Source organism: Lissotriton helveticus, chromosome 4_1, assembly GCF_964261635.1.
Source record: "Lissotriton helveticus chromosome 4_1, aLisHel1.1, whole genome shotgun sequence".
NCBI classification, from domain to species: Eukaryota; Metazoa; Chordata; class Amphibia; order Caudata; family Salamandridae; genus Lissotriton; species Lissotriton helveticus.
Window position 1 is genome coordinate 1,175,238,571 of NC_136063.1, and position 22,667 is coordinate 1,175,261,237.

Sequence of the window (22,667 nt, forward strand, 5' to 3'; positions counted from 1 at the left end):
CCCACTCACCTATAATAAGTCTACAATACGCCGGCGACATTGTGCTCCTCTCAAAAAACCCCATTGGTCTACAAAGCTTGATCTCCAAACTGTCGCAGTACCTCTCGAACGCACAACTGACTATAAATTAAAAAAAATAAACATCCTATGTTTCTGCGGTTCTTGAATGAAAAAACAAAAATTCGTCTGGAAGATAAATTTAACCTCACTAACCCAGGTAGATCAATATAAATACCTGGGAATCTTACTGGACTACCAATTAAAGTTTAAACAGCACTTGGAACAGGGGAAATCCAAAGCCAAACAGCTTCAATTTGCTTTTAAAACCATTCAAAAGCAACTAAGCGGACATTCCACTGGCCACATTCTTAAGATTGCAGCCGCTAAATTTCTGCCATCACTGACATACGGCTCTGAATTACTGGCATCCCGGGACTCTGCAGTGCTGAATCTCGCCCAATCCAGGCTGTTCAAAAATCTCTTTTCAATCCCACGCCATATCTCTCAAGCTCAAATTCGTTTGGAGTTTGGTCTCACTAACCAGCTCCCGGCAAGACAAGGAGCACTCGCCAAATATTATTGGCGTATGAGGGACGCAGCTGACGAATCCCTGGCTCACCTTTGCTGGTCAGAAGTTGAAAATCAGGCCGGGCTACCAGACTCAACATACAAGACCTTGAGGCAATCACTTGTAGAATTAAAACTGGAAGAATCCTGGCTTCTGCCTATGACTTATTCTGCTTTCAAGCTGATTACCAAGAAAGCAGTCAAACAAGCATCATTACTTATGGATAAAGTAGCAGTGGCTGGAAAAAGCCAGGCCTGGATCGTCTTGCCGTCATACACATATTTAAAACCTCAGGAATATTTGATAGACTGCTTCAGGGATTACTATAAAAGGAAACTGAGCCTTCTAAGGCTGGGCTGTTTCTCGTCTAAAGACCTCACTCCCAAATGGCTACGGTTGTGGGCAACTCCCGACTGTCGCCTCTGCGGCAACAGTGCAGAGTCTTTACTGCACCTCATATGCATATGCCCGGCACTTCAGAATCTTAGAAAAATGCTCCTTCTACCACTCTTAAGAGAAGCCCAGGTGAGAACTTGCAGGGCGGCGGTGATAAGATGCCTAAGTGGATCTTAGATAGAACTTTCATGTAAAACCATAAATTTTTTTAATCTTGCCGCCATAGAGCTGGAAAACAGGGCAGCAACCAAAGAGGCCTATGGACAATAGGCCAGGCTCTGGCCGGCCACGGACTCTTCCTCTTCTCTCCCCTCCTCCCTAAATGATCATCTTTTTTGTATTAAGAGTTAAAAACAACGTGCACCCTGTTTGAATTTCTGTTATTCTCCGATACCTTTTTTTACTTTTTCCCCTTTTATCATGAGTTAAAAAAAATGGGCACCCAGATCGATCTCACACTATTCCTCTTATCCTGTTTCCTTTTAGACCTTTCTCTGCTAATTGTGCACATTTTATGATATCAGTTTTTAACTTGACTTATAGTTGATTTTGCGTTGTTTTTATGATGTAATTGCCGCTTGCATGGTGGTAAGTCCACCCTTTTATGATTTTTTTTTATAATCAAATAAAGTATATTTTCAACCCTCGATGAAGGGTATTCGGTGGTCCTCTGAGTTTGAAGATCGCATCTCGTTTTATGCGGACGATATCTTAATATCTTATTGTATTTGACTTCGCCTCAGAAATCATTGATAGTATTGTGCGATGTTTTGAATTAATTTGGTAGAAACTCAGGTCTAATCATTAACTGGACCAAATCCTATCTATACGTCCTTTCAGGTGATGCCCCTCTGCTTCCAAATAACTGTCCCATCCAGATTGCGCGCACGGGGTTTAAATACCTCGGTATCTATATTTCATTGGACCCCGCAACTCGGTATGAACATAATCTCCTCCCTCCCTTGTCTAGATTGAAACGAGATGTCGCGGGTTGGCGTAAGCTTCCGCTTTCACCGCTTGGTCGTGCGGCCCTCTTTAAAATGATGTCTCTGCCTCGTTTTCTATATGCTCTCCAAAACACTCTTGATGTAGTTCCGGCTAGCTATTTCCGTGCAGTCGAGGGTCTCCAAAGGAAGTTGATTTGGGATGGTAGACCTCGTATTGCACTTGCTAAACTGACGCTCCCGTGGTACGACGGGGGATCGCTCTCCCTGATATAAAACGTTACTATTGGGCGTCTCAATTGGGAGCCATTAACCATGGTATGTATGGTCCCGAATTGAACCCTGCCTTTGCAATTGAAAAATGGCTGTTACCTGGGGGTAACTATTACAGGGCACTGTACTCTAGATCGGTGATTAAGGATTTGTCGGGACCTACCAAGACGGCAGTGCGTCTGTGGCAGGATGCAACTAGTTTGATGGGATGGAAAGACCGCTTGACTCGAGCGACCCCGCTCTTTGCATCTGATAAACTTGGCAAACTGTGGAAGACCAAGGGGTTTGATAAATGGGATCTTATTGGTATCAGTAAGGTAGGAGACCTCTGGGTTAAGGGCCAGATTAAATCGTTTGAATTGCTAAAGAAGGAGTATGAATTAGCTGATTCAGAGTACTTCCGCTATGTTCAAGTTCACCATGCTTTGAGGTCGGTTTTCCCAGTGGGGGAGGTAATTCCGGAGTCGTCCCCGCTCGAAGATAGATTGTTAGACAGTCATGTGCCTGATAGTACTATCTCCCTAGTCTATAAAAAAATTAATTAATGATAGGTCAGACCTCCTTTCGCGTCTTCGGGACTTGTGGACCCGTGACGGCCTTGAACTGGATGACGAGGACTGGCAATCTGCGATCTCCTCTCCCAAGGAGGTTGCAATTCCAGCTCGACTCAGACTGGTTCAACTCAAGATTCATCATAGGATATAGGTCACGGGCCCCCGATTGGTACACATGGGCTTTTCTGAGGAGGGTTTGTGCAAGCGGGGATGTGGCCAGATAGGGACATTTCTCCATATTATCTGGGAATGTCGTGAGATTGCTGCCTTCTGGAGTGGGGTACATGATGTAATGAAGGAAGTAACAGGGGTTGCCCTCTTACCAGAAGCTAGGCAATGTTTATTGAATGTTTGGGAACCCACGGATTATAACGTAGCCCAGACACAATGGGCGACCCTGGGGGCCATGATCGCCAAGCGCGACATTGCTCAATTGTGGGGATCCCAAAGGCCACCTACAGTTGAATTATGGAAGGAAAACATGGATTGGTGCATGTTCAGGGGAAAAACAGTGTATTTGGCCCGGGGTCGGCCCCGGAAGTGGTGTAGAATATGGGGACCCTGGAATACTTACCGTGGAGATATTTGTGCACCGCCTATCGCAGATAATACTGATGTCCCACTTTCCCCATGACCACGCATTCTGACTGCTCTATTGTATGTGCATTGATTTTCCCTCTGTCCCTCCCCCCTTCCCCTTCCGTACATGGATTGCTGATTTCATTGTATTGACTTTTCCTTCCCCATTTGAATTGACACTTTGTGTAATATATTCTTTACCTTGCTGTTTTTATATTTTTCAATAAAAAGAAATATAAAAAAAAAAAAGGCCCCTAGATTCTGCACATTTGCTGTGATGCATGTGGCACACCAGGACTGGGTGCCCATCTGGAGTGGACTGAGGCAAAGTCTGTGTCAAGATCCTTTTCTTCTTCCTTCACAACCTTTATTGCAGAGATTCTTACCACACAGCACATCAAAGTATTTTAGCAGGATTCTTTCATCTGACACGTGTATGGCTTTTAAGCAGCAGTTATCACATGTGTAGATCACCAGACCATCCGCTGGGATCCTTGACTTCTAGAGACGTGTAGTCATACTCTAGTTAGAGCTACTTTTCTGTTCTTTGCTTTCAAGCATCAACATGCATGCAACCATCCTTTCAATCACCAGCAGCATAGTCTTTTTTTTAGAATGTATATACGTTTAATTTTTGCTTCATAATATAGTCATTATTTTTCACTGTAGTACATTTATTATTGTTCTTTAAATGCCCTGGAGATACACCTAGTTCTCCACGATGCCGCTAGGATAACAATCCGCTCTGTGACCCACGAAAACAACTGATGGCCTAGCAGACATCAACCTAGACCAGATTTTGGGATAGGAACTTTGTAAGAGGTTAGCCTCTGCAGTACCTGCAATGGAGATGTTTATCAGGAACATATGGAAAAAGGAGATGAAAAAAGTAAAAGTCTTTTGTTTTTCATTCATGAAAGATTGTGCCAAGATTTTTAGAAATAAAAGTCATATTCATAGTTTCCCTGCAGGATGTATGATCTTGTAATAAAATATTAGCCATCATACTGAACGTGTTCAAAGCATTTTCTTGGCAGTCAAGAACAGACCTATTGCCTTTGCCAATATTTCTTTTCTCTTGCTGTTCACCTCATGCTATCCAATTACCCCGGCAATGTTCACCCAGAGCAGATCTAGTAGGGGGTTCTTGTGTTTCACAGGCTCTAATGGAATGGATCATTCCATGTGATACAGCAGCGGTAAAGGCCTTCTCATAGAAATCATATTAAGAGGAGAAGGAATAACAGCCCAAACCTAAGTTCATTAAAAATATATATTATTACATAAGCGACTGAAATGTAACCCTGTGTTAGATAGGTAACAGATTGATAATATAAATATCAGAAAATAGTCACATTAAATTTAGAATTTTTTTCAAACCTTCCACTTCGATTACCTGCTCTGTCTCCTCTTCACCTCTATAACTTTCTCCCTCGGTGTCCCTGAACTATGGTCAGTTCATAACCTGCATATCCATGGGTTACACATAAACATCCTTTACTCAACACATATTTTTCAACTGCGTGATGTTTGCCACTTATTTTAGAAAATGAATTGCTATAGTAATATGATTGATTTGCTCTTTCTTCACCGAGTAAAATGTACAAGGAGTCTTTCTTTTATGCAGTTTGTGCTTCTGTACAATTATACATTTCTCTGGACAAACGTGAACTTGAGCTCCACTGATATGGCTTGAGAAAAGCCTCCGCAAGGGCTGAAAAATGTGAGTGCGGAGACCTTTTCTGAACAGCAAGGAGAGGAATAGTGATAATAAGTGAAAAAGGGATATATGGCCAGGTTTGGGCCATTTGCAAGAACAATCATGCCATACAAAGCTTTGAAAACCTACTAAAAACAAACTAGAAATACATAAACAAGTATAGTAGGTTCAACTTGTGCATGTGGTGTTTCTTTGTAGGGTAGAAGTAGGCTAGCTGTCTCGGGCAGAAGTAGGCTAGCTGTCTCTCAAGATGGGGCGTCCTCTTGATACATAAGGCCAATAAATGATTGTGTACTGACCTTCACATTGTCAAAAACCCAAGTATCCAGTTTTGATGCATCTTGTGCCGCAAAGTCTTCTTCATCGGCAGGATAACAATGCGTATAAACATGGTCCCCACTTGCACCTAGAAAACAGGACAATGGTGTTCATGTACGCCAAAGAAGAATACACTAGTCTTAACTGTTCCCAAGAAAACTTTAAACACATGATTACAAATCAAGAAAGGTCATTTTGAATTTGAAAGGCATTTGGAAAGCGTTCCCATAAGGCTGACTCCTGCATTCGTCATGCCAACTGTGTAGTGCGTAGCCTCCCTCCTTTTAGCAAGAAGAAGGAAGATGAGCAACATGATGCAAAAGCTGGAACCTTTCTTAGTGCTTTTACAAGAAAGATAGTCTTTACCAGTACAGCAGACATACTTCCATCTCCACGTCTGGATCTTTCTCACCCACCTCAGGGTGCAGACCCTAACTTGATCTGTTAAGGAGCTAAGAGTCGGAGATGGGAGGCTGGTAAGGAGCCAAATCTTTGCACTACAAGGAGCAGAGTTGATGCAGATCACATTAAACCAGTGGACAATCAAGGAAACATTTGTTTACTAATACAGCCTAGTTGAGCTTGGCATGGCTTCTGCATATTAGATTCTGGAAGTCATGTTTACAGAAGGTTTGCAGCCCCCATCCCCCCAAAGTCACCTTACATCTCTCTGACTGGAAGTCTCTAGAAATGTTCTGGTAGAATCTACAAGAATTCACCCTGAAAAGAATCTTGAAATTACGTATTTGATACAAAATTAAATCAGGCAGGCAGAGTACACATGCCATACGTTGCCAGTATTGTTCATATTTCAATTCTAGCAAGCCTCCCCCTTCAGCAGTAGGGTATACTAGAAGAGCTCTAGCAGCCCACTGTTCAACTCAGACCTAAAGGGGTTGAAATAACTTATCTCTAGGGGGACAATCTTAGGCAAAAGGTTTATGATTGTTTCTGGGAAAAGTTTGGCATGAGGTTGTGAAACTACGGCCTGCCTCTGTGTACTGTAGAAACATGACCTCAGACTCAAATGTTAAATATTGTTGTGAGCAATACATACTGGTACACTGATCAGAGCAAGCCTTTCAGTCAGAAGGTCTATGGAGAGCTGTCTTGCGCCTGCTGGCTCACCAGTGATCGACACACAATCGTACAGAGGCTGTCACCTTGAGAAAAAGAGCATTTTATTCTGATGTCTGCTGGTGGTATTTCACTTCACAAAAGCAATATTTCCAAACTGAGGTAAGCTGAAGAGATCTGGAGGTTCCAGGACCTAACATACATTTTCAAAAGCACAAGAATGTGTTTGTGCGGAGTACTCCCACCACAGACAGCGTGAGAAGTTAAACCTCTGGGTAACCAGACTTGGTAAACTCTGGTGGCACTAAACATATACGTGACAGTTGGAAAGGGTTGAATCAGTCTGAACAACTCATTATTCGCTCTGATTTGTCTAACTACACTGGCTGCATTCCATTCCATTTTCTCACTTATCTGAACAACTACAGACATTGAATCTTCACAACTTCACAGTCAAAGGCAGCTATCCGACTTGCATAAAGTGGAGAAACAAGTCTGATTGTAACCCAATGCATAAATACTTGGGTAGGAAGGCTACATTAAGGTAGATTACTCTAAATCTTTTAGAAATTCAAAATAATTCCTATCACCATTGAAAATTTTCTTTAGAAATAATGAGCACTTTCAGACTTAAAATGGTTAATGTGAGGTCCATTCTGCAGCGCCTGTAAAACTCATAGGCAGTTAGGCAATCCTTCTACTAGGTATCACAACTGTCCCAGGAAATGCAGTACCTCCACTTAAGGCTTTGACTTTCAGGATGAACGGGGTGATCAACCGATCAAAGCTTAGTCTTGGGCTAGATCATTTAAATCAGACTGCGCTATACTCCTCTAACCTTGACGAGGAGAGGAAGAGCATCATAATTCCTCAAAGGAGAAGCATTGTCCTACTAAAGATATGTAGGTGCCGCTCGGACGTGAAAGATGAATGATCTGCAGAGCTGCACTGATTCCTGGTAGCCAGAGTATGAGCCGTGTCGGGTCCTTCAAAGGCCAATGGTAGATCACCTTGGTGGCAAACACTGGATATGTGTCTCCTTATAGAGGCCGAGCAGTAACGTATGGCATGCATTGACTACAGGCAGCCAACGGAAATACTTATATTTATACTGTTTGGTGGGGTCATTATGGATTGTCTTGTAACACCTCATATCAAAGAGTTGACCTCATACAACAGAACAGTTGCAAAGCTTTCACACCCAGGGCTCCAAAATTCTCTACTTCGGAGATGGTTTTTAGATCAGGATATGCAACGTAATATTGGCCATTCTAACGCTACCCTGGTTCTATACAACTCCCACCCACTTTGAAATTGTGAGATAGACAGACATCCATGCTGTTGTCACACTTTCTAACTATTCTCTTGAATCAAGCAAGTGGAAATATCCAGGCGCTGTCAAGTTTCAGGTACCCCAAGTCTTATGGAAGAAGATTAGCATTACTGGCTTCCCCGCTCATTTGTAGGAGCCAACCAGGTGGATTCGGGAAGTTTGATTATAGAAGAATATTATGCCAGCAAGGTCCTACGGGCTTTCCAGCTGCTTGAAGAATAATTTACTTAAGAAGCAATGAATAGCATTCTTGACTGATACAAAGTACTTTAGGTAGTAAGTCTAGGTCGCAGGCCTGCCGTGCCTAGCAGACATGAGGGAGATACTTGTTTGTAGTGATCAGTGGTGCCATCATCGTCATCCCCAAAGAGGGGAAGGACCCACAGTTCCCGCAAAACTATCGCCCAATCTCGCTAATAAACGTAGATTGCAAAATCTACCCAAAAGTAATGGCTGCAAGGCTAAACACATATCTACCTCACCTCATACATAAATCGCAAGTAGGCTACCTAAATAACAGACTCTCACAGGACAATACCAGACTACTCTGTCACCTCATAAACCGCACAGCAAACAACATGGAGAAGGCAGCCATGATTGCGCTTGACGCAGAAAAGGCTTTCGATAGAGTCTCATGGCCCTTCCTCGACCAATGCATGCGCAAATTCGGACTAGGGGATAAATACCGGGGTATGGTCATGTCACTCTACAAAAATCCCCGTGCACGAGTGGTGGTCAACACAGCTACGTCGGCGACATTCTCCCTGGAAAGGGGGACGAGGCAGGGTTGCCCATTATCACCGGGACTATTCCTACTCGCACTAGAACCACTCCTCTACATGATCAGGAAAAACCCGTTAATAACAGGAGTACAATTAGGATGACAAGCCTTCAAGTTGGCTGCATATGCCGACGATATCCTGATCATCACATGCGACCCAGAAACATCAATAGAGGCCCTGATGCATACCATTGAGGAGTATGCGCAGGTCTCCGGATATAAACTAAACCGCGATTAATCAGAGTGCAAACCGATGAACTGCCACACAAAAAGGACAGTCCTAGGTACGTCCGGACTTGCGTGGCAAACAAAACCCCTGAAATACCTGGGCCTCCTCTTTGGAAGAGATAGACCACAACGAGGAGGCAATGCTGAGGAAGATCAGAAGCAAGCTAGAAGCCTGGAGTCCCAAATTCATCAGCTGGTGGGGCCGAGTTGAGACGATCAAGATGATGATCACACCAATGCTAAACTATCTGCTGAGCATGCTGCCACTAACCCTGACTTCGTACTTTCACAAAAATATAAACCAAGCAATCAACTCATTACTCTGGGGGGGCAAAAGGGCCAGAATCAGCCTATCAAAGCTTAGACTAAAGAAAGACCAAGGTGGGCTGAACCTTACGAATTATAAGGCCTTCCAGATGGCCTGCCTAGCTAAACAGGGCATACACTGGATCTCCCCGACACCATAGTACGTGCCGGTCTGGCTCGACCTGGAAAGATGCATCCTGGGGGGAGCAGACCCAATCATGGCGCTAACGGCCAACAGACACCCAGAAGCAAAGAATGCAATCAACAGGAACACAAAGACGGCACTACTTAGAGTAGATAGAGAACTGGGGGTCAGCATCAAAGGCTCCAAATGGGAATCAATATGGTACAACTCCAAGGTAACATACAAAGGGAGGATACTAGAGAACAAAGAGTAGTATAGCAGAAGCATCACGACGCCGGTCCAACTAGAGCTGGGCAGCAACCCACTCACATTTGAAGCACTGCTGCGCACGCACAAACTACCAAACAAGGAGTTCTATGAATTCCTCAGGATCAAGGCGGCCATCACCAAAGCCAACCTCTCGAAACACATACCAGCCATCATACAGTATTCACAAAATCTAAACAAGATAGGCCACCAAACCGCTTACATTTACAAACTCATCACACCACGCACCACAACACTAAACAACAAAACACTAACATTCTGGGAAGACACTAAACGAAGACGAAAGAGCCAGATTATGGACCTCAGCATCCAAAAACAAAGTAACCCCACAACTAGCCCAAACTAAATACTGGCTATTACACAGACTAAACTGGACCCCGGCCAAGCTAGAAACAGTAGGAGCTAGGGAGAGCGACACCTGCTGGAACTGCCACAAAGCTAGGGGGGACCTGGCTCACGTCCTATACGACTGCCCCAAGGTCAAGGTTTTCTGGCATAAAGTATACGACTTCATAGACACGCTTACAGGCTGCCACATACAACTAGGCCTAGCAGGCATAACCATGGCCTTCCTGGCCACAGAGCTCGACTCCAAGGAGAACCGCAAACTAGTTGACGTTCTGCTAACGGCAGCCGCCAAAACAATTCTAGGGAACTGGAAGAACATGAGCAAAGCCACGTTCAAACGTTGGTTCAACTGGATAACATTTCTACGAGGGGCAGACAACATCACAGCCAATCACCAGGTTGCGAACCGCACGGCCAGAGGTGATATGTGGGCGGCCCTGGATGCCCATTTGGAGCGATAAACCTCTCCCCCCCTCCCCCCCTCTTTTTCCTCTTCTCTCTCTTTCTTTTCCTTCTCTCTCGTGCTCCACCACAAGCCAGACAGTATACTTTGTCGTAACAGACAAGAATTGTGACAAATGTTTTTATCTTTGTGTATGTCAAATTTACTTCAATAAAAATATTTTGAGATTAAAAAAAAGAAGCAATGAATAAAAAATGTAGAGGGGATAAGGCAGGCCAGGCATAACAAAAGATATCTTCACTGGAAGCTCCACAGCAAAGCTCCTCCGAAAGGCATGCGGCAGCAGTATTTGTTGTTGATGAAGGCAAGAACAGGCTTATAGGCCAATCTGGTAGTACCAGAAAGGTCAGCCTAACAAGACAGTGTGGGATGGATTGTGGCTCCATTTGAGTCCGTTTTGTGGTATCATAAAATATCGCTGAGATTTTTTGTGCCTGTTGTAAAGTACTATGTGTATCCTGTCAATTAACATTTTCTATTCCACAGCAAGAAGGCACAGTCACTTAAAGCTCAAAGGGGAACAACAGAAGGGGACTGATAGAGAGGAAAAGAGTAGGACAAGATTGAGAGAGTGAATAAGGTGCATTGTGGTCGATATTATCTCATAAAGGATGGATTGATGGAGCAAAAGCACTTTGTGAGTAGAAGAGCAAGAACAAGTCAATGGTTTTATCTTTTTGATAGAGAAAAAATATAATAAATATTGTCACAAACATTGCCTGTAGCAAGTACAAGTATGTGTAGTTTTGCACTCGTCACAATCCACTTACATGGCATGAATTAAAAAGTTCAAAGTTGCTCGATTTACAAATGAGGGACAATTATTTTACCCACAAATTTGCAATTGGGGGCCGCTATTATTTTGGTGCCTGCGCCTATTTTCTGTTCCAGTCAGACCTAGTGTCGAATAAAAGGAGGGTCTACTTGAGAAGATTTGCAGAGTTGAAATACTTATAAATGGAATATTAGTTGCAAGGAATACCATGCTTGCAAGTTCGAAGGAATAGGAAGTAAGCCTCAATCTCAAATTGCATATAACAAAGGCCAAAATGACAGAGAAAAGTGGTTGGGACCCAGAACTGTGTAAGACAGGAGAGTCTGTCGCTCCCTCAAGTGTGAATAACGGAAGGTAGAGGCAAAGACATATCAGATGGAGTACTGTGGCGGGGTCAGTCAGGTGACGGCAATTCAGCAGTTTGCTGTCATTTGGTGGTAACAGGTACAGAGGACGGCGCTTATTGGAGGAGACCAAGGTGTGATGCAGGAAGTTTTGCACTTCACAGTGATCACAATAGTGGAAGTGAGCAATATTCAAAGCCTCCACTTTTTGGACTGTAAATGGTGAGTGCTTTGACGATGGGCAAAAAAAAAGGAAAAGTTGGTCCGAAGGAGGCAGTTGAATCAAAGAAAGGCTGCAGATTTGCTCATCATGTGGTTTAGATGTTTTATTTCAGGACATCCCCGCATTACAGTTATTTCTTCAAATTTTTTAGTGAATGAGAGGTGTTCCCCTAAACAAAATTGTATACGAGGACTCACAATGAGATGGACATCATCATAAACCCCAATGAAATACTCAAACTTGTTTAGTGCCTAGGGCCGAGCACTTTCTATCAAACCAATGCTCAACTAAACCTCAAATTATACAGCTGGGCTTGGAGAGAACGTAAAAAACATCCCTACTGATGAAGCTTTTGGTAAGGTTATTTGAGCTTTGGCTAGCTACCAAGATTAGTTGGTTGATCTCAATTGACACTCCTCTTTCTTGAGTGCTTACTGAAGTTCAGCAATCTGATTTGAATGCAACAAATCTCCACCAGGGTTCATTGCGGAATATCTCAATGCTCGTGGTTGCGCGCGCTAAACATTTTTGGTGAGGATTGGCATTGCTACACCCCAAACGAGGCCTAGATGGAGTGCTCAACGGGTACTGCCTTTGATTGGTCAGGCATGAGTCTGTATTTGGAGAGTCTTTGGATATCACTTCTAGTTAAATGCAGATTCCACTGCAGTTTCGCTTAAGAATTTTTTTGCCATGTTTTTGTTAACAATTTTTCTTGCCATTTTGCTAGGTTCTGTAAAATGCTTAGTTTGTAAGAATAGGTTTTAAATAATGCTCGGCCAGAAAACAGTTGAATAGGAACACTTACCTTTGGCAAACATAGGGAGGATATCCGGGCTCCCCCAGCTCCAAGTGTACCTGCTCTCATTAAACAGCGAGTCAAATTCCACCGGATTCTCCTTCCACCCTGTCGACAAAAACAGAATTATAATAAAGTGCACTTGATTTTTATACAAGCATGCCAACGTATCACCATTACACCAATGGGCCTTCCCAAATTCATATTCTGTTTAAAACTCCTGTTTCAAAATAACTGGCGCAAGCAGGAAACAAAGGTTTGAGGCAAAGCAAAATAGGAATCAGGGGCGGACCGAAAAACCAAAGCATTCCTGGCAAAAATTATCAAAGTTATGCAGCTCCTTTTGTCTACTGACCCAACCTCTCTCTTGCCATCCATTCATTCTCCCTGTCCTTCTCCCTCTCCCACCTCCCTCTCTTATCACTTTCTCTCTACCTCCCCCCCTTTAATTCTCCCCGTGCATGCTGCAATTAACCTCGGGGAGCTGAAGAAAGTGACACAGCAGCAGCATCGGCCCTGGACTTTAAAATCCAGCTTCGCAGGTCTCCAGCCCACCGGGGAAATGCCCTGTGGAGTGAAAGGCCAGCCCGGCCCTGAGGGGAAATAGGAATACTCTTTTGAGGGTGATATTCAATTTGCAAGAATACACATCATACTGCTTGGTAGCGGTGACTACCTGGTATCCCATACAATAATGTACAGTTGGTGAATGCCTTTTTTCTTTTTAAAAAAATTTGTTGTACTTATTGCTTTTAAGACATTTTTATGTATCGAAATAAAGCACATCAATCAATCAATCAATCAACAATAAAGAATAAGGAGGCGAGGAAAGTCACAAAAGATGTTTAGATAACTACGTACCCCGAGCAACCGCGCTGACGTCTTCATAAAATCCAGCAATGAGAGCCACATGTCCGGGCCTGGACTCGGTAGGCACGCGGGTGTGAGATACCCCCCAACTGCCTTTGGTCTCAATGATATGTCTGTAACAAAGAGCAGGAGAAATGTGCACAGCATAGTGCATGTTTGACTTAGTTTAGGAAACAGAGCTTCACATTCTAATATAAAAAAAGAATCACTTTTTTGTATATATATTTATTTTTATTGTTGAGCGTGGGGAGAGGCCATGCCTCAAGAGAGGAGAAGCCTCGAGAGGGTCATGCTGCCCCGCCCCTCTCATAACAATGATAATACACAGCATATTAAATTCTGCAGATCTGCATATGTGATTTATGCCATGGCATTTTTCATGTTTGTTTAAAAGAAATAACTAAAACTAGGAAATCGGGCTACATTTGTACAGTACTATAAAATCATACTGAAGATGTCTTGTGGCAATTGTTTCCTTGTGTAAATTAATTCTTATATATAATGTGTGAGGCAGTAAAATGTATATTTCTCAGGCCACCATTGCTGTGTTCTGGTAATAAACTGCAACAGGACCATACAGTTATTTTAAACAACATGTGGTATTAGGCCGCATTTATTTTCACTGCCGTGGCATAAATATACAAGAGTTATTACGACAGTCAGTACAACTGACATTGTAAAAGTACTTTTTACTGCCTCATAGATTGCATGGAACAATTAAAATGCAGGGGAAACTACTCTGGTAATAGTCACAAGGTCTCCTCGGTGTGATTTTAACATACTGCACAAATGTAACCCCTAGCATTCTACTTCAGATTAAATACTTTTGTTAAAACAAGTACACATAAAACAATCTATGGCATAAATAATATATGCAAATGTGCAGAGTATGAAATGTCATTTATTACCATTGCTAAAGGAGATGACAGGCATCATGAATCACTCGAGGTTTCCCAGAGTAGTGGTACTGCCATCGAAATGAGTAGCATTGTTTAAAGTTACCGTGATTATGCTTAAACCTATATCCTGTATGATTTATTTGTGCAACATTAAAAAGTAGTTTAACATATACTATTTCTTTATTAGTAAATGTTCTGACTGGGAATTCATTTTCCAGTACTATGCGTACTGCTGAGTTCCAATTCTTCAACCCCACACTACCTCCTTGAGTAAGTCATGGACAGCTCACCTCACAACTCAGAGAATGCTAAAAGGGTGCACTTGATGCTCAGTTTTTAGCTCACCAGAAGATCAGCGCAGGAAACCAGAGGTAAACACACTCAATCGCAGGAAACCAGAGGTAAACACACTCAATCGCAGGAAACCAGAGGTAAACACACTCAATCGCAGGAAACCAGAGGTAAACACACTCAATCACAGGAAACCAGAGTAAAGCACACTCAATCACAGGAAACCAGAGGTAAGCACACTCAATCACAAGAAACCAGAGGTAAGCACACTTAATCACAGGAAACCAGAAGTAAACACACTCAATCACAGGAACCCAGAGGTAAACACACTCAATCACAGGAACCCAGAGGTAAACACACTCAATCACAGGAAACCAGAGGAAACGAACATAATCACTGGAAACCAAAGGTAAACACACTCAATCACAGGAAACCAGAGGTAAGCACACTTAATCACAGGAAACCAGAAGTAAACACACTCAATCACAGGAACCCAGAGGTAAGCACACTTAATCACAGGAAACCAGAAGTAAACACACTCAATCACAGGAACCCAGAGGTAAACACACTCAATCACAGGAAACCAGAGGAAAACACACATAATCACTGGAAACCAGAGGTAAACACACTCAATCACAGGAAACCAGAGGTAAGCACACTCAATCACAAGAAACCAGAGGTAAGCACACTCAATCACAGGAAACCAGAAGTAAACACACTCAATCACAGGAAACCAGAGGTTGTGGTTCTGAAATTCTGGACCCTACTGTTGTCCCGGTATCGAGGCCCGATATCCGTGTCCCGAAACATCAACGTACCATGACGAATTTGGTGTCGACGAACCGATAATGATTAGGACATCATTCCTATGCATTTGCGTCATGATCGAGGCATGCTAACACCCCTGAATCGTAGTTTCCGTCCCAACCCCCAGACTCCATTTTGTAAACGGTATCCATCTTGTGTCTTGCCCTCATGATAAGTCAATTAAAGGTCGAGCTTGATCTAAAAGGACACGTCCACCTTCCCTGACTTCCCCCTGACCTGTCCCAACTGACTCCCTTGCCTCCAGCCAAACCTGTTTAGGCAGCTCCTCGCCCAGTGGCCAAACCCGATAGCATCAATGTACAACATACCATAAACCATTCACCGCGCACAGATCATGTTTTCTACACACATACACACCTGTCCACGCTCCCTGTTTATGGCCAGTTTTATGACTAGGAGGTGCCTTCTTTTATTGGGGCTTCACCGATATCTGATGGGAGTTCCGGGCCTGGCTAGGTAATCTATCACGAATTGGACATCTAAAATACAGGCTTGCCTACATGACTTCGCTCTTTTGTATTATTGTAGAAATATGTGTATAGCCATATCGTAAACTCAAGAATTCTTGCTTGCAGCTATTATTTTTGTATATAAGGAGAAGGCTGGTTCTGTAAAAACGAACAGTCTCCTGAGAACACATGACCCGTGTTTGTCGTGCTTCTAGGACACCTGTTACTTGGTAGCTGCCAATAAAACTTGATCTCTGACTGCGACTAGAAGACTCCGTGTTTCTGTGGTCCGGAACAGGGAGAACTCAGAGGTCTTTGGGTGTTATCCCCTGGCACCAAACGGGTTCCTAAAAACCCGTTACCTCAGTTGGCGCCCAACTCGGGGCGGTATCAAGCGGCGACGGTCCAAGCCAGATGTTCGTGAGGAGCTTCGTGTGAAAATTCCGGAGGACGGCCAGCCACTTCAGCGACCCCTGTATGTCGACGTGGTTCCGAAGGTCTTTGCTGCGAGGTTCCCCGCGTCCCGACGGCTACGAAGGACTGCTGCCCTGACTATCGCCTTGTTTTGGACCCAGTGATCCTTGGTTGAGCGAAACGATAGACGAGTCTTCTAGCGACGTCACCGATCTTCAAATACTTCAGTTAAGTATAAGTGGAGCGTCTCCCAGTCCTTAGTTTGTCCTTAGTTTTTGGTATCCTTGAGATACGCCTTGATTTGGTACTTGCAAGCCCCAAAGCCGAAGGACTTGTGTATTCACGAGAAATATCGTAACAGATAACCCTTTGAAGTTTGAAGCTAGACTAGTGAGCAAAGATGCCTGGTTTTAGCAGACTTGGAAACTTGTTTTGTCTTGGTTATAGTAAGGACTCCCGATTAGAGGATTCCTGTCCGGTTCCTCCGATTGGAACTCCAACATACGAGCTCTATGTAAAGCACGGCGTAGGTCCTATCACATATAATGAAGTGTGGATAAAATACACCCGCAAGGATGGTGTTTTAAAATGGCCCCAATATGGTAGTTTCGACTCAGAAATATTAGATAACCTAGAGGTCAAATTATTTAAGAGAAAAGCCCGGCCGGCGATGTTTGACTCTTTTCGCTTATGGCGCAAAGAAGCCAAACAGAAAGAAATAAAGTTAGCAAAAAGGAATAAAAGAGGTATGTCAATGGTGCAAGCTGCCGTTGCATACAGGGATAACGAGGAAGAGCAAGAAAGCGAACAAATACTTAGGAGCAAGAAACTAGCAGTAGATAAATGCTACCCGATGTTACCAAATAAGGGACAAGGTCAAGAGGAAAGATCCGAGAAAGATCCATTAATGTCCCACTTATTAAGCTCACCTCCACCGTATGCGTTAGACGCTACCGCACCACCAAAGCATTTTTCTATACCACGCCCCGGCGCACGAAACACAGCTCTTGCACACACGCCAGCTACTCTTCAGCTGGTTCCTACTTCTCCGGCGCAGCCTTCTCAAAGGCCGCCATCTTTGCTACATACTCCATCTACTTCTACCACTTTGCCTACAGCTCCAACTGTTCCCTATGATACTACGTCTGTCACTGTTTCAACTTCCTCTACTATTGCCTCTACTTCTTCTTTGCCTCAGCCTGTTTTTTCCGATGCACTTGCTCCTCCGCAAGCTTCTCCTTCTATTAGACAAAGAGTGACAGGTACCGTCACTGGTCTGCTTTCACCTTTCTACGGGTCGCCTAGAACGACCACTAAAACAGAAGATAGACAGTTACGTAGTCAACTGCCTGATTACGAGGAAAGACGAGTGCTGAATGAATTAGCACGCCAATGGATTACGGATACTGTTAGATATGATGTTCAGTCTGTTATGGAAGTTTTCCGTCAATGGAATGCACCCACTCAGAGATACGTATTCGAAGAAATGTGTGTATATCTAGGCGAAGATGTAAAGACAAATGATCCCAAATACACAATGAACGAACTATGGCGTACACGCTTTAAGTTCTATGAAGGTATGATTGTAGGCGCAGATGTTGAGAAAGCAATAGAGTTATTGCTCTCTTATAGGAGTAAAGGAAACGTCCCTAGATCACGTCATGAAGACGATGCACCAGACGGGAAAAGAGCGAGACAGTACCCCATGAGAGAGGTTCCTCCGGTTTGGAGGGAAGGCGACGCGAATGTAGTACCGCCAATTCTGCCTCATTTCCAGCGTGTATGGGTACATGTCCCCTGGAAAAGATCCGATGTCTTAGCACTCAAGCAGACATTGCCTGATCCTCGTAAAAACCCGACTGGGTATTATAAGGAGTTATCGCAAACTGCAAGCTCATGTATAATGAATTTAGCGGACATAGACATGTTGTTCGAGAACGTTGTTCCACATCCTCTATGGAGCAAAATACGTCATACGAACCATGACCAAGAACTAGGTGACTCATGGGCGAACATTGCCGCTATCGATGCTAGACAAATTGGTGGTTCTAAACCTGAGCCGTTAATAGCTGAACTTCCCGGTAGAATTATCGCGTACATGAAAACGATAATGCCCGAGGTACGCGTAAACTGGGACAAGCTATCTGCGTGCAAGCAGAAGAAAGATGAGAATGTGTCTGACTTTTTCACAAGATTTGAGGAGACTTTCACCGATCATAGTGGTCAGGATATGGCTACCGAGGGTGGTCAAAGATTGTTTGTAGACAAGTTCGTACATAATTTAATCCCTGAACTGTGTACAAAACTGAAAGATTCAGAGAGTGCTTGGGCTGTCTCTACGTCAGCTCAAATTTTAGCTACAGCCCAGTACTATGAAAATAGGCGCAAAGACGAGCTAGATAAAGTCGACAAAAAGACGAAAGATTTAAAAACTAAAATTCTTCTCCAGCAAGCTTATCCGCCTCGTACGACTAGTCAGCCCAATTATCAACCACAACAGCAGTATTCGAGAAACGCGCAAGGAAACGAGTTTTCCCACCAGCGTATTGCTTATGGCCCGAATCAATGTGCGTATTGCAAGGAAGAGGGTCACTTTAAAAGTAATTGTCCGGCTCTTGCGCGACGTCTGAGCGGTGCTTCAGGTGTAAGGGGAAGAGGTGTTTAACATGCCCCTAGAGGTAGGGGCCGTGGAAATTTCACGCAGAATACAACTTCTTTTCCGCCTCAGAATTCGATGAACAGCTTCGACCAACAGAATAATGCGTCGACCAGGTCAGCTCAGTACTATGCTGACGACTATTACACCGAACATGAATATGAGGGTAATGATTGCTAGGACAGCCATGGACAAAGAGAGGGAGTTGTTTCAGTTCCAGTAGATCAGAATGGACCTTATGTCGCGGTGATCGCCTCAGGAGTGTCAGAGCCATTTCTGCTGGATACTGGTGCTACAAAAAGTTCTATCATGCACTCAAAACTTCCTGGCGCACCTTTGTCTGGCGAAATGAATGTTTCAGTAGGTTTCTCTGGCGCCTCTGTTAGAAACTCGATCTCCAGTCCTGTCTCTCTTTCTATTGGCCCATGCGAATTAGAGGCACCCCTCATTCTTACCACAGGTTGCGGTGAAAATTTGTTAGGTTTGGATTTGCTAAAAAGGTTATATGCGACTTTGTACTGTTCACCATTGGGAGTACAGCTTACTTTAGGTAAGAAAGTCGTTTCTCCAATGTATGTGTCAAAAGAAAATATTGCAACTGAATTGTCGTGTCTTCCTGATGTACTCTGGGCTAATGGTTCTAATGATGTAGGTCGTTTGAAGATAGCACCGTATGTCATAACGTTGAAAGCCAACGTTAGGTTGCCACGTATTCCCCAATACAAAATATCTAGCGAATGTGAAAAGGCGTTATTGACGATTGTTTATGACCTGATTGATAAAGACGTCATCGAAGAAACAACAGGAAATGTTTGTAACAGTCCAGTCTTACCGGTCTTAAAACGTACCGATCCTTCACAGCCACCTGTGCACAGGTTTGTGATCGACCTCAGAGAAGTGAACAAGATAGTTATCCCACAGTTTCCAGTTGTCCCCGACATTACTGCTTTATTGACGATGGTTCCAGCTTCAGCAAATTGGTTTTCGGTGATCGACCTGAAGAACGCTTTCTTCAGCATCCCGATTGCTGAGGAGAGTAGAGATATTTTCGGATTTAATTTAGGAGGACGAAGCTTCCGCTTCAAGTGCGCTCCTCAAGGCTACTGCGAAAGCCCTTCAATATTCAGTCAGGCCCTGAAAACACAACTAGACACGATTATTCTACCGAATGGTTCAACTCTGATTCAGTACGTAGACGATCTGCTGATCGCTGCAGACACTGAAGAGATTTGCAAGAAAGCTACGTTATCATTATTGCATCACTTATGTGATATGAAGCACAAAGTCTCTCTTTCCAAACTACAATTTTGCCGACAAGAAGTAACCTACTTAGGTCACATCTTGTCGAAGGAGGGAAGGAGACTGACACCAGAAAGAATACAGGCAATCGCAGAACTGAGTGCCCCAAGGACACAGAGAGAGGTTCGAGCCTTCTTGGGCATTACATCGTACTGTAGACAATGGATACCGAATTTCTCACTACTAGCTAAACCCTTGCTGGCACTACTCTGCAAAGACACGCCAAATCCTATGCCTTGGTCTGAAGATTGCCAGACGAGTTTCCACGAGTTGCGTGATGCATTGTGTTCGGCTCCTGTGTTGGGAAACCCCAACTACACTAAGCCTTTTTCATTATACGTCCATGAGAAGGAAGGTTGTGCATTATCAGTATTAACACAACATTTTGGGGACAGACAGCGCCCATGTGCGTATTTTTCGGCAACTCTAGACCCTGTGGCTAAAGCCCTACCAAGTTGTCTGAGGGCTACCGGCGCAGCAGCTGTCTGCATCTGACAATCCGCTGGATTAGTCATGAATAATACTCTGATCGTTATGGTTCCACATGCAGTAGACATTTTACTAAACAGGACGAAGACACAACACGTTACCAGCGCTCGACTATCCAGTTACGAACTTACACTGCTAGCAAGTCACATCCACATAAAGAGGTGTGATACACTGAACCCCGCAACGTTATTACCCATTCCGACAGGAACAGACGAGATTGATAAACATGACTGCTGTTTTAGGACAGAAGAAGAGACAAAAGGGAGAGTAGACTTACAGGACACTCCCCTTCCTGAATGCAACGATACTTTATGGGTTGATGGTTCATGCTTCAAGTTGCCGAATGGTGATACGACTGCAGCATATGCCGTAACGACATTACACACCATTATAGAGACTGCGCGCATTTCCCATAATTCTGCACAAGCTGCAGAGCTAATTGCGCTTACCAGAGCATGTGTGCTAGCGAAAGGAAAGCGAGTGAATGTGTACACTGACAGCCAATACGCCTTTGGTGTGGCTCACAGTTTTGGGAGATTGTGGCGTGAACGTGGATTTCTTACGTCACGTGGTGCAAAGATACAACATGGTCAGCTAGTTAATGAGCTCCTCCAGTCACTGACCTTGCCACTACAAGTCGCCATTGTAAAATGCAGTGCACACAAAAAGATTCAGGATGATGTTGGCCGCGGGAATGCATTTGCAGATGAGGTTGCGAAAGAGACTGCAAGGAACACAATGAGTCGGATGTATGTTGTAGGTCCCGCTAGATGGATTACTGATGTGGGAATGTGTGAGGACACCATTGAAAGCGTGAAATCTATACAAGCCGAGGCAACTGAGAAAGAGGTGAATGAATGGAGAGAAAGTAAGGGTAGGTTAGATGCGAATGGTAGTTGGGTCGAATTGTCAGAACACCAGCGATGGCTATTACCTAACGCATATGTACTCGCAGTAGTAACAATGGCTCACGGATTTGCACACATCAGTTCGAGAGGAATCTGTAAAGTATTGGCCCCAGTATGGCAAAATAGCAATATCCCGAAATATGCAGAGAATGTGGTCAGAAACTGTATGGTGTGTTTGAAGTACAATCCCGGTAGGGGAACCCCAACTCCAGCTGGTCATTTTTCGCCTCCAACGTATCCGTTCGAGGTTTTGCAGCTCGATTTCATTCACATGGAGAGATGCAACAATTTGAAGTATGTGCTCGTTGTTGTTTGCGCTTTCTCCAGGTGGGTGGAAGCGTACCCCCTTAAAGACAATACTGCCTTGTCAACTGCCAAAGCCCTTGTCAAAGAGTTCTTCCCGAGATTTGGCATGCCTAGAATCGTCTGGAGTGATAATGGAAGTGAATTCGTAGGACGCGTGATGAAGAGAGTGTGTGAATGTTTAGGCATACAACAAACATTTCACTCTGCGAATCACCCCCAATCAGCTGGATTAGTAGAGTGCTACAATGGCACTTTGAAGCTCAAATTAGCCAAAATCCAAGCCTGCACAGGTCTTAAATGGCCTGACGCCTTGCCCCTAGCACTCTTGTCAACCAGAATGACAGTCCATTCCAGATTAGGACTTAGCCCCCATGAGATAGTGTTTGGCCGCCCAGCCAACGTCTGGGGCGTGCCAAGGCCAAACAAACTTAGCGAAATAGAGCACCCCGTACTGCTTGACTATTTGTGCGAATTGACAACTAAATTGCGTGTTTTACACCAACAGGTTCACAGTTCCTCTCCGCCAGCCTCTGACGATCCAGGTCACTCCATCGCACCCGGCACGTGGGTCTTGGTGCGGAATTTCCAGCGCACAAACAACGGACAGCCGAGGTGGACCGGACCTTATCTGGTACTTCTTTCCACGAGATCAGCGGTTCGGGTGGAAGGCAAAAAGAACTGGGTGCACGGGACCCATTGTAAACGGGTCCCTCTGCCCCTTCCATACGACCGGTGGGTCAACGAAGGAATTGCCGACTCCGAGACAGAATCCATACCTCGTTTCATCCCTTTCAGCAATGCACGTTTAAAAGAAACT

The 22,667-nt window shown here is 44.0% G+C and overlaps 1 protein-coding gene across 2 annotated transcripts in view; it reads right to left on the reverse strand.

Moving 5' to 3' along the window:
* The window catches only part of PIGN (phosphatidylinositol glycan anchor biosynthesis class N), a 1,090,233-nt gene that overhangs the window by 851,483 nt on the left and 216,083 nt on the right, over positions 1–22,667 (reverse strand). For both annotated transcript variants that reach the window (XM_078687755.1, XM_078687756.1), the window contains 3 exons: positions 13,303–13,424; positions 12,451–12,549; positions 5,334–5,440 (listed from right to left, as the gene is read on the reverse strand). In XM_078687755.1, coding sequence (XP_078543881.1) covers positions 5,334–5,440; positions 12,451–12,549; positions 13,303–13,424 — 328 coding nt within the window. The remainder of the gene's footprint in view (positions 1–5,333; positions 5,441–12,450; positions 12,550–13,302; positions 13,425–22,667) is intronic.